The 12,902-nt window shown below is 45.5% G+C and overlaps 1 protein-coding gene across 2 annotated transcripts in view; it reads left to right on the top strand.

Annotated features, from left to right (window-relative positions):
- Positions 1 to 12,213: 12,213 nt before the first annotated feature.
- The window catches only part of SLC2A5 (solute carrier family 2 member 5), a 49,047-nt gene continuing 48,358 nt past the window's right edge, over positions 12,214 to 12,902 (top strand). The window contains exon 1 of one of the 2 annotated variants that reach the window (XM_024256616.3): positions 12,214 to 12,497. In XM_024256616.3, the coding sequence (XP_024112384.2) occupies positions 12,258 to 12,497 (240 nt within the window). In that variant the 5' untranslated portion in view covers positions 12,214 to 12,257. Of the gene's footprint in view, positions 12,841 to 12,902 lie in introns of both variants that reach the window. The other variant, XM_009235487.4, reaches the window with a different exon arrangement.

A 12,902-nucleotide genomic window follows, 5' to 3' on the forward strand; every position in this document is an offset into this window, starting at 1 on the left:
GTTCATCTAAAATGGGGTGATATTGAGGCTTAAATGAAATCTAGTGCTTCTAAAGCTGCCTTTGCAAAAATTATGACAGTGAGAGAAATCCAACATCGTTGATTCTATCTTGCTTCTAAACTCCAGGCTGTCCTTTGTCATTCCTGAGTATGGGCCAAGCTAACTTTGAGAGAAATTTAGTTTAGAGTTTAACCTTAAAGCAAGGATGATAATAGCCCTTCTCAAAACTAAACCACCTTTGTAAAACTAATGAAAGACCACAAGGTTAGGATTATGAGAGGGGCCTGAATTCTGCTAAGATGTAGGCATAGGTAAATGACTACCAGCCATTGTTCCAGAGGTCACAAGATTTATAACCTCCCCAATTACTCCCGTAAGTAACATCACTATTGTGGAACCTAAGATTCGCTTTTTGAGATGTCTCAGACTTGTATTTCTGATGATGGCTAACTCTACCTGGACTCATGACTCAACCCATCCTGTGGCCCCACCCAGAGGAGGACTCAGCACTGTAAGACTTAAAGAAAGAAGAAAGAAACACAAAATGTGGCTTGACAGTTAAGGACAGGTTTATTTTAGAGAAAACAAACCTGAGAGGGGCTTCCAGCCGAGTTAGGTCAGAGAGCCCTTCTCTCTTACAGACTAAGGATATTTAAGGGTTTTTTGGAAGGTGGGTGAGCTTATTGTAGGTTCAGAATGTTTCTATGTGAGGGAAAATTTATTGTGGGGTTGGAATGTCTCTGGTCAGAGGGGAGGCTGTCTTGGGGTTGGCATGTTTCTGGTCAGAGAGGGTTTATTTTAGCATTGGGATGTTTCCAGTTATGCTGATATTAGCCATTAGGCTGATGTTTTGGGGCTGGATTTAGGCGGTTTTTCATCCATCAATGGGAACGTAGGATGGCGGTGTTTGTTGAAGATGGTGATGTTCCTACTCTGTCAATCCAGTCCCTATAGTTATAAAAAGGATGAGGGGTGGCGTGTTCTTTCTGGCTACTTCCTGCTGAGGGCTGGGGGGCGGAGGGCGGAGAGTTCTTTGGTTTTGGATTAATTATAGGAGTAACTCCATTGTAGATGTTTTTGGGTAATTGGTTGTCAGATGGCCATGATCCTGTTGGTTAAAAAGCTTTGAAAAGGGTTAATTAAGCAGAGTAAGAACATTAGTCCTAGGCATATTATTAGGAGAGGGCCCAGGAATGGGATGACCCATGTTAGGAGTTTGTGTTTAAACCAAAAATTTACTTGGTTGTCTTGGTATTCTCTTAGCTTTTTAGCCCTTTCTTTAAGTTTTTTAGCAGCATCTCTTACTAGGCCCTATTGGTTGAGACAGAAGCAACATTCTTCACCCAGTGAGAGGCAGAGGCCCCAGTTTTCAGGCGTTATAAGATTTAACCCTTGTCTATTTTGGAGGACTACTTCAGCCAAGGAGTCTAATTGGTCTTGGACTCATATAAGGCTTTGGGCCATATCTTCTAATGAATCCTGCAGTTTTGTTGACAGAGCTTTAAAGTATGTTAAGGAGGTGGTTAATCCTCCTGCTCCCAACCCAGTCCCAGAGGTTATACCTAAGGTGGCCATTAAAGGAATGACTTGAATGGCCCTCCTTTTTCTAACATACTGGACAGATGGGATGGGTAAAGGCTGATTAGGAGGAACTAAGCCAATGGTGGAAGACAGAAAAACTAAGGTACAGGTTCCGGTCCAGTTGGTGGGGAGACAAAGATATGTGTTGGTGCCACACAAAAAGAATAAGCCTTTGTCATAAATATAGGCAGAGATATGGAAAGAAAATAAGTGAATTAAAGATGGGATATTTTTCCTTTCCTGTGGTTCGTTACTCCAGGTGGACAAGGAGGAGGCCAAGGAGACACACCTACCATAGCAGAGATATAGGAGGAGTATAGGAGGAGGGTTTTTTGTTTTTTTGTTTGTTTGTTTTTTGAGACGGAGTTTCCCTCTTGTTGCCCAGGCTGGAGTGCAATGGCGTGATCTCGGCTCACCGCAACCTCTGCCTCCTGGGTTCAAGCGATTCTCCTGTCTCAGCCTCCAGAGTAGCTGGGATTACAGGCACATGCCATCACGCCCAGCTAATTTTGTATTTTAGTAGAGACGGGGTTTCTCCATGTTGGTCGGACTGGTCTTGAACTCCCGATCTCAGGGGATCCGCCTGCCTCAGCCTCCCAAAGTGCTGGGATTACAGGCGTGAGCCACCGTGCCCATCTGGAGGAGTTTTTTTTAACACATCTAATGTGGTCGCATGTTGCACCACTGATACTGAGCCACGGAAAAAGGTGGGGATTAGGGGAAGCAGAGGTTAGGCCGGGGGGAGGGGCAGTAAAAGGAGCCGTTGCAGGAATGCTCCGTTCGCTTCAGGCAATACTTGGTAGTCAACCGGGTGAGTTTGATGGTCAGAGGGGTGCTTAACAATGATAATGTGGCTGCATTAGTTAGAAGTTAAGAACCCTACAGGGAAATTTCCCCCAGAGGCTGAAAAGCAAAGTGAGGCTTGTTGTAAAAGCGGGGTGTGTTTAGTTATGGGCCTTTCAATGGGAGGGCCTTGGGGCTTAAGGTGTTGTAGGGAGTTGTAATTGATTTGAAATAATTTGTTGGCCTGATATGCTCTGGAAATGGGATAATTGCCGACCAGCATGTCAGCTTTTTCCAAAAACGAAGCTCCTTTTTGGAGTTGATAGATTAGGGTTATGTTTCCTGTTAAAAGGTCATGAAGGGGTGCAGGAAGGGCTGTGTAAGCTGAGGAAGACAGCAGTAAGCACATCCAGGACTCCGAAAAAAAGGAACAGTTAGCTTGCCACAAGAAAGATTGTGTAAGGTTTATAGAGAGTTCTAGTTTGAGCAGTAAGGAGTGGTTGTATTGGTGAGGTTGATGTGATTAGGGAATTTATATTGTAAGAAACAAGCAAAAAGAGAAAAAGGTTATTTGGGTAGGAGTAAAGTCCTGGAAAGCTCCTTGAAGCCATAGGTCCCATAGAATAGTGAGGAGCTGATCAGGATGTACAATGGGAGTTTCATAAGCATACCACTGAAAGTCTGTAGTAAGGTTGGTTAGGAAGTGATGAAAGTTTGGGAGAGAAAGAGACATAAGCGGCTTATGTGAACTCCTCCTCCTTTTCCTCCAGGATTTGGGTGAGGCAAAGGGAAGTTGGTCCTGTGGAGATATAAGAGAAGGCTGAAGGGGTTTTAGATTTGGTTGTTTGAGTATGTGGTGAAGGGAAGTCTGTTTTCTTGAGAGAAATAAAATGAAACCAGTTGGGGAGTCCCTGGAGTTTTGCTGCTGTGGGTGTAGTAAGGATGATCTGGTAAGGTCCCTTCCATTTAGGTGTGAGGTAGGGATTGGGGGTATGGCTGAGATCTTTTACTAGAACCCAGTCTCCTGGCTGTAGGAAGGGATTAGAGGAGTTGGCGATGGGTTGTGGCAAGTATTTGTCAGCATATTCCCAAATGAAATGGCAGATGCTATGCAGAAGAGGGGAAACGAGAGAGGTTTGTAGAGGTGGGGCTTGACCCTGAGGTGCAGCAAAAGGGGCGAGTGGTCTCCTATACATGAGTACAAAGGGTCTGAGCATTAGAGGCTTACATGGGAGCGCCCAAATTTTTGGAAGGGCTAAAGGCAAAAGGGTAACCCAGTCTTTATGTGTCTGGAGTGAGTACCTGGTGAGGGTGTTTTTTAGAATGCCATTCATTTTCTCAACCTTTCCTGAAGACTGAGGTTGATAGGGGATGCTTAGCTTCCAGGCAATTTGTAGGGCTCCTGCAAGTGTTTGAGTAATTTGAGAAATGGATTCAGGACCATTATCAGATTGAAAAGAAAGAGGCACCCTGAACCTGGGGATAATTTCTGTTATTAATTTGGAGGCAACAGTAGAAGCTCGTTTGTTTGTTGTGGGAAAGGCCTCAACCCATCCCGAAAAGGTATCAACCAGAACTAAAAGAAATTGAACGCTTTTTACTGGGGGCATATGGGTAAAATCAATTTGCCAATCCTATTTTGGAAGGTGTCCTCTGGCTTGGTGGGTTGGGAAAGAAGGGGGTATTGGAGTGGGGTGAAGCTTTTTGGCAAATAGAGCATTGATGGGAAATGGCTTTTAACTCTTCCTTTATATCTGGGGTTAAGTGTATATGTAAACTTAAGAAATGGTGTAGAGGGGAATGGCTAGTGTGGAAGAGGTTGTGAATGTCCCGTAGAAGAGTTGTTTATTCAGGGTCAGGTAGGACTAATTTGTTTTGTATGAACCAGTATGTAGGGTTTGAATTGTGCCCCCACCGTGATTAGTTGTTGTGTTTGGTGTTCTGGATAAAAAGAGGGGATATGTTATATGAGGGGAAATAGATATTGGGGAATTGGGTGATTGGTTGAGGCATGTTTTACCCAAGTCAGCCTCATAGTTCCCTAAAGAAATGTGGCTTTTGTCTGATTGATGTACGTTGCAATGGATAACTGCAACCTTTTCTGGAAGTAGAGCTGCCGTTAATAGATGATTGATGGGTTTTCCATTAATGATATGGGTTCCCTGAGCCATGAGATAGCCCCACTCACTCCAAATTTGAGCACCAGAATGAATAATGTTATAGGCATATTTAGAATTGGTGTATATATTAAAGTGTGTGTGTTTTTGCTAGAGCTAGTGCTCTTATTAGGGCAACTAGTTCTGCTTGTTGGGAGGATGTGCCCAAAGGCAAGGGAGCAGACTGTATGACTTTTCTAGGTGGGAGAAAGTGGATATTATCATGATACCCTTCAATGATGGTGCATCCTGCTTTGAAGGGAGGATTTTTTGATGCGCTCCCATCTATAAACCAATCTGGGGCTCCTTTTATGTGAGTGGAAGTAAGGTGGTAAAACATGGTGAGAGACCTTTCAGTTAGATTACAGCATGAGTGTTGGTCGGGGTCTAAAATTGGCGTTGAAGGTAAGAGTGGTAGGATTGGCAGGGGGCATCAGGAAGAGAGATAGAGGGTTGAGAGAGTTGAATATAGGACTTGCACATGAGAGGATGAGATGGAGGTGAGCACCTTATGGCTGACCATATCTTGTAGACTGTGAGAAGGAAATACCCGAAGAGGTTCATAGAATGTGAGCTTTTGTGCGTAATTATTGAAGCTGTGGCCAAAAATTTTAAGCAAAGAGGCCAGCTTTTATAAACGGGGTCCAGTTGTTTTGAAAAATATGCCACTGGTTGGAGGGAGTTTCCCATGAGTTGGGCTAGAAGTCTAAGGGCCTGATTATGAGAACTATGTAAATATAGATGAAAAGGTCTTAGGGGGCTTGGAAGGCCTAAAGCAGGGGCCTGTAATAAGACACATTTTAGGTGCAAGAAGGCATGATAGAAGGTCTGGGATGGGAGTGAGTAGTTGGTCAAGATTTCCTTTAGTGTGTTAATAAAGGAGTTTAGCAATAATGGCAAAATTTGCTATCCATATTCAGAAATATCCCACTAATCCGAGGAAGGAAAGTAAGTCCCTTTTTATTTTAGGAAATGGGATTTGTTGGACACGTTGCTTTTGTGCTGACAGAATATCCTGGATATTCGGAGTTATGATTAATCCTAGGTATGAAACTTTCGGAGATGTTAATTGGGCCTTTCTTTTGGATACCTAGTACCCATTCAGCCAAAAAATTTAAAAGCTTGGTGGTGTGTTGAATACAATATTTTAGGGAAGGGCTGCAAAGGAGTAAATTATCCACTTATTGAAGCAAAATGCTAGGTTGTAGAGGTAGTTGGGAGAGGTCTAATTGAAGTGCCTGACAGAAATAGTGAGGGCTGTCCCTAAACCCCTGGGGGAGGACAGTCCAGGTGAGTTGTTGGGAGCAGCCTGTGTCAGGATCAGTCCAAGTGAGAGCAAAAAGATTTTGAGAGGAGGGATGTAGAGGGATAGTTAAAAAGGCATCTTTAAGGCTTAATACAGAGAAGTTGCTAGTGTTGGGATAGGAGGGTAGAGGGTGTGGGGAAAAGAAAGAGAGATTAGATTGTTACTGTGTCTGTGTAGAAAGAAGTAGACATAGGAGACTCCATTTTGTTCTGTTAATCTATAACCTTACCCCCAACCCCTTGCTCTCTGAAACATGTGCTGTGTCAACTCAGGGTTAAATGGATTAAGGGCTGTGCAAGATGTGCTTTGTTAAACAGATGCTTGAAGGCAGCATGCTCGTTAAGAGTCATCACCACTCCCTAATCCCAAGTACCCAGGGACATAAACACTGCGGAAGGCCGCAGGGACCTCTGCCTAGGAAAGCCAGATATTGTCCAAGGTTTCTCCCCATGTGATAGTCTGAAATATGGCCTCGTGGGAAGGGAAAGACCTGATCGTCCCCCAGCCCGACACCCGTAAATGATCTGTGCTGAGGAGGATTAGTATAAGAGGAAGGCATGCCTCTTTGCAGTTGAGACAAGAGGAAGCATCTGTCTCCTGCCCGTCCCTGGGCAATGGAATGTCTCGGTATAAAACCCGATTGTATGTTCCATCTACTGAGATAGGGGAAAACTGCCTTAGGGCTGGAGGTGGGACATGCGGGCAACAATACTGCTCTGTAAGGCACTGAGATGTTTATGTATATGCATATCTAAAGCACAGCGCTTAATTCTTTACCTTGTCTATGATGCAGAGACCTTTGTTCACGTGTTCATCTGCTGACCTTCTCTCCACTATTATCCTATGACCCTGCCACATCCCCCTTTCTGAGAAACACCCAAGAATGATCCATAAATACTAAGGGAACTCAGAGGCTGGCAGGATCCTCCATATGCTGAACGCTGGTCCCCTGGGCCCCCTTATTTCTTTCTCTATATTTTGTCTTTGTGTCTTTTTCTTTTCCAAGTCTCTCATTCCACCTAACGAGAAACACCCACAAGTGTGGAGGGGTAACCCACCCCTTCAATAGGGGTTTGGGACAACCGGATAAACAGGAACAAGAGCAGAGTTGATTTGTCACAAATCCTGAACCAGTCTATAGGAGCCATCCCGTTTTTTAATTGGGAGAATAGGATTATTGTGGGAAGAATAGGTGGGGATTAAAATATTGGCAGCCAAAAGTTGGGAGATGATGGGCTTGAGTCCCCATAATCCATTAAGGATTGAGGGGTTATTATAGGACCACTATATAGTGCTTAGGATTCTTCAGTGAAATTTGGATTGGAGAATGGTGGGTAGCTATTATGGAGAAGTCAGTCATACTATGGGGTTTACTTGGCTGAGGAATTTGGGATTTAAGTCTGTTTGATGTTGAATGTCTGAGGAGGGGTTCTGTTCTTGACATAATAGTACATAAGAGTGGCTTTGGTGTAGGGCCAATAAATGAATGATTCCCCCTAGTTTGTGTAGAATGTCCCTTCTTAATAAAGGAGTGGGACAGTGAGGAATGACCAAAAAAGAGTGAGTGAGGGTGATTCCCTGAAATGAGCAGTATAGTGGCAGTGTTTGGTTTCTTATACGCCCTTCACGCCAACAGAAACGGATGAATGTTCTAATGGGCCTTCATATTCAGTTAGTACTGATAGGCTCGCCCCAGTATCCAAAAAAAAGGAAATAATCTTAATGGATACTGTCCAAATTACCCTGGGTTCCATGGACTCACTAGATGTGGGGGTGAAGAATCCCAGGCACCCTCATTCCTCCATGGGCAGCGCCAGCTGTGAAGAGATTTCCTCCTGTGATGGTCAGGGGTCTTCATTATGAGTGGCACCCAAACGGGGAAGGTGTTCCCACTGGGGGCAGTCCATTTTCCAGTGTTCCCAAAGACTGCAAGTTGGGCACAGTTTGGTGGGCAGCCGGGAGTTAGGCCAAGCCTTTGGCCAGTGTCCAGGGTTGCCACATCAGAAACAAACTCCCAGAGAGGTGGGGGAGTTTCCTTTTGGGTTGTTGGGAGGCTTTTGTGTAATTGACTTTTGGACAGCAGAGGCAAGCATCTGGTATTTTAAACAGAGATGCTTGCCTTTTTGAATTTTTTGTTCCTTGTCTCTGTTGTTAAAGACATGGAAGGCTGTATTTAGGAGGTCCCACTGAGATGTCTGGGGACCCTTCTCTAATTTTTATAATTTTTTCTAGATATCTGGGGCGGATTGGGAAATAAATTGGAGGTGGAGAAAAGTTTGACCTTCTCTAGATTCTGGGTCCAAATTGGTATGTTCTAGCATAGCTTCAATGAGGTGTGATAAGAAAAGGGTAGGATTTTCCTGGGGCTCTTGTGTAATTTCTGTAAGTTTTTCATAATTAGCTGCCTTATGGGCATTTTCGTCCATGCCCACAAGGAGACAGGTAATCGTGTGGTCTCTTTATCTGATGCCAGCGTCTCCCTGTTGGTAAGTTCAGTTTGGGTCTCTATGGGGAACTGCATCATTAGCCACCGGATTGTGTATAGGGGCTTGATTATGGAGTTTATCTGCGTGTATTTCAGCTGAATGCCAGATGCACACTTTTTCATCAGGAGTGAGGGTGGAGGTTAGAATTATATGAATGTCATGCCAAGTTAAAGGACTGAATTATGTGCAGGAATTTCTTGTGATAATGAGAGGAATTTTCAGAGAAAGATCCCACACTCTGTTTGATTTGTGACAAATCAGAGATGGAGAAAAAGACATGAACGCAAGTGATGCCTTTAATCCCAACCACTTTCCAGAAAGGAAGACTGGCAGGAGTGGCTTGACTGGCTGAAGTAGTTTTTGTTGTTGTTGTTGTTGTTGTTGTTGTTGTTTTTGAGATGGAGTCTTGCTCTATCGCCCAGGCTGGAGTGCAGTGGCACAATCTCGGCTTACTGCAACCTCCGCCTCCTGGGTTGAAGCAATTCTCCTGCCTCAGCCTCCTGAGTAGCTAGGACTACAGACACCCACCACCACATCTGGCTAATTTTTTTGTATTTTTAGTAGAGACAGGGTTTCACCGTGTTAGCCAGGATGGTCTCAATCTCCTGACCTCGTGATCCACTTGACCTCCCAAAGTGCTGGGATTCCAGGCATGAACCACTATACTCAGCTGAAGTAGTTTTTGAGTGGGTAACGGGTGAAGAATGCAGGAGAGAGTGGCAGTTGGCCAGATGCCAAGCCACCACCAGGGGTAGTCGGCAGACTGCAGCCACCCAAGGGGCTGGAGTAGTTTTCAAACAGCTAATAGGTGGAGAAGGAGAAGGGAGGGGGTTTGGTGGTAAAGGCTTGGGAGCAGGAGGGGCCAGCTGGGTGGAGGGTTCGGGTGGGTAAGGAGTGGATGCAGAGGGTTGAGAATATGGAGGGAGTTTATCTGCAGGGTCAAAAGGGGTTTCAGAGGAGGGGTTCTGGAGGAAGGAAAAACCCAGGGAGGATTTTCATTAAGAACAGGGATTTCATGAGGGGTGCAAGCTTGGCATAAGGAGGGTCAGGATCTAAGATAGAAGAAAGCCCGAATACAGGGAATCTCTTGCCATTTGCTATTCCTGGTTATAAAGTTGTTAAGGTCCCTGAGAATTTGAAAGTCAAAGGTGCCATTTTCAGGCCATCAACTGTCATTATCTCATTTGTATTGGGGCCAGGCTGTGTTGTAATAAAAACCTAAATGCTTTGGCTTTAGGTTCCCCCGTAAGCCAAATGTTGGATGTTCCAGTTGGAATTGGCAAAGGGCCTCCTGGACTGGAGGCACGCGAGGAAGAGAGAGAGAGAGAAGAGGAAGGAAAAGGGAGCAAGTGCTAGAGAGCGAAATACCTGTTGCGGGCAGTTGGAGGTGGATTCCTGAGACCTGAGGGTTTTCAGAGCCCACCAGAGAGTAGCCCTGGCCCGAGCCTCATAGTCCCTTCAGATTAGTTGTCCTCCTCACACAAATCACTTGAAAAGTGAAATAAGAGAAAAGACAGGGCGGGTGTCCAGAGGCTCTTAGGATCCAGGAGTTAACTCAGGATGAGGGCTGCTGCTGTCCACTGCCTCTTGGGTTGCAAGAGAGCCTCTGCCGCCAAGACACATCCCAGGTTTTGGCACCAAGTGTCCAAATGTAAGACTTAAAGAAAGAAGAAAGAGGCTGGGCGTGGTGGCTCACACCTGTAATCCCAGCACTTTGGGAGGCTGAGGTGGGCGGATCACAAGGTCAGGAGATCAAGACCATCCTGGCTAACACGGTGAAACCCCATCTGTACTAAAAATACAAAAAATTAGCCAGGCGTGGTGGCGGGCACCTGTAATCCCAGCTACTTGTGAGGCTGAGGCAGGAGAATGGCGAGAACCCGGGAGGCGGAGCTTGCAGTGAGCCAAGATTGCACCACTGCACTCCAGCCTGGGCGACAGAGCGAGACTGTCTCAAAAAAAAAAAAAAAAAAAAGAAAGAAAGAAGAAAGAAACACAAAAACACAAAATGTGGCTTGACAGTTAAGGACAGGTTTATTTTAGAGAAAACAAACCTGAAAGGGGCTTCTGGCTGAGTTAGGTGAGACAGCTCTTCTCTCTTACAGACTAAGGATATTTAAGGGTTTTGAAAGAGGGGACTTATCATAGGTTCAGAATGTTTCTATGTGAAGGAAAGTTTATTGTGGGGTTGGAATGTCTCTGGTCACAGGGGAGGCTGTCTTGGGGTTGGCATATTTCTGGTCAGAGAGGGATTTATCTTAGGGTTGGAATGTTTCTAGTTATGCTGACATTAGCCATTAGGCTGATGTTTTGGGGCTGGATTTAGAGGTTTTTTAATCAAGTGGAACTTAGGATGGTGGTGTTTGCTCAAGATGGTGTTGCTCCTGCTCTGTCAAGCACCAGTACCATTTTCCATACCCTTATGATGGCATTCCACAACCAATCAATAGCACCCATTCCCTAGTCTGCTGCCCACCAAACTATCTTTGAAAAATCCCTAACCTCAGCCAGGTGCAGTGGCTCATGCTTGTAATCCCAGCACTTTGGGAGGCCAAGGTGGGTGGATTGCTTGAGGTTAGGAGTTCAAGACCAACCTGACCAACTTGGTGAAACACTATCTGTACTAAAAAAATACAAAACTTAGCCAGGCATGGTGGTGCATGCCTGTAATCCTAGCTACTCAGGAGGCTGAGGTAGGAGAATCACTTGAACCTGGGAGGAGGAGGTTGTAGTGAGCTAAGATTGTGCCACTGCTCTCCAGCCTGGGCAACAAAGTGAGACTTCATCTCAAAAAAAAAAAAAAAAAAGAGAGAGAAAAAGAAAATCCCTAGCCTCTGAGCTTTCCGGGAGATTAATTTGAGTGGTAACTCCCTCTCCCTTAGGGCATGGCTGGCCTCGAAGCAATTAAACTCTTTCTTTACTGCAATGCCATGGTTTCAGTCAATTGACTTTGTCTGTGTAGCGGGGCAGGAAGAACCCATCGGCAATTACACTTCAGGCAATGACTAAGCTGGAGAAAGAGCCCTAGAGCAGGTCCAGCTGTCATTATCCCTGTTAATTAGCCTTTCTTGCATTATCCAAGTGATCATGAAGATTGAACTCCCTGTCCCACTTCATATTAACTAGTTCCTTTCCTTTGTTCCCAGGGCCCCAGTCCCATCCTCAGCAGTCAACAGAGGACCTGGGAGGGAAGACTTATTCTTGTTGGGCAGTACCTGTTAATGAGGAAAGCATTTCCAGCAATTTCTTAGGACCATGATACCAGAGATGAGATCAGACCCTTCCTCCCTTCAGCTTTTCTCCCTGGCAGACAGCAGAACCCAGGATTTGCCTGGGCCCGTTGCATTGGGGAAAGCTTTTCAAATACCAGCAGATAAAAGCTTTCTGCAGCCAGCACTTGTCTTGGCCTGGAGGGGAGCAAACCTGCCCCGTCCTGCACCACTGCTCCCCGCAGTGTAAACCAAAAATAAAATTCTAAGCTGCCCTCCCGCCACAACCATCTGAATGAACTTCCTCCTCAGCCACGGCTCTTAAAACTTAACCTGAGAGACTGTTTCAGGCCATAATGGAAGTGGGGATCGAACATGCCTCATCAAACCTCTCCAGCACCAACAGCAACACAGACTTTAAGGCTGATAAAAAACATTTTGCAACTTATTCTCTCTGAAGCCTGCTAGCTAAAAAGCTTCATCTGCATGATAAAACTTTGGTCTCCACAACCTCTTATCTTACAGACATTCCTTTCTGTTTAATCCCAGGTCTTTAGACAAATTCAACCAATTGTCAACCAGAAAGTGTTTAAATTTACCTATAGCCTGGAAGAACCCTCCCCCACCTTCGAATTGTCCCGCCTTTCTGGACCAAACCAATGTATTTCTTAAATGTATTTGATTGATGTCTCATGCCTCCTTAAAATGTAGAAAAGCAAGCTGTACCCTTGAGCACATGTTCTCAGAACTCCCTGAGGGCTGTGTCACAGGCCGTAGTCACTCATATTTGGCTCAGAATAAGTCTCTAAAAATATTTTACAGTTTGACTCTTTTCATCAACACCAGCACCACATTATCCCAGGAGGAAAAGCAGACGCGTGACAGAGTTGGAGAGCAGGCACAGAGTGCTGTGGCAGTCAGCCAGCACCCACATCAACACCAAGGAGAGTCCTGCGGGTGCTGTGCAAGGCCAGGGGTAAGTCAGCCCTGGTTGGGCACAGAGGCCTTGGGGCCGGGAGGAATCACTGGTGCGCCGCGTTCAGGAAAAGCCTAGAGCAGAGCTTCTCGAACTTAAATGTGAGCTTGAACCACCAGGGATGTGGCCAAAATGCAGGTTCTGATTCAGCAGGTCTGGAGTGAAGTGTTTTTTGCATTTTTCTAACCAGCTCCCAGGTGATGGGGCTGTTGCCGGTTTCCAGACCAACGGGGGCTGGAGGATAGTCTGGTTCCAGGGTCGCCAAGGGTTTGGCCGATGCTCACGTGGTGTGGCTGCCCCCATAGGGCTGCTGGCTTCCAAAGCATATTCCTCAAGATCCCAGGTGAGATGCAAGATGTGTTATCTGGACCTGGTGCCTGATGTAGTACCAGAGTCAATGATGTG

Source organism: Pongo abelii, chromosome 1 (assembly GCF_028885655.2).
Source record: "Pongo abelii isolate AG06213 chromosome 1, NHGRI_mPonAbe1-v2.0_pri, whole genome shotgun sequence".
Classification (NCBI taxonomy): domain Eukaryota; kingdom Metazoa; phylum Chordata; class Mammalia; order Primates; family Hominidae; genus Pongo; species Pongo abelii.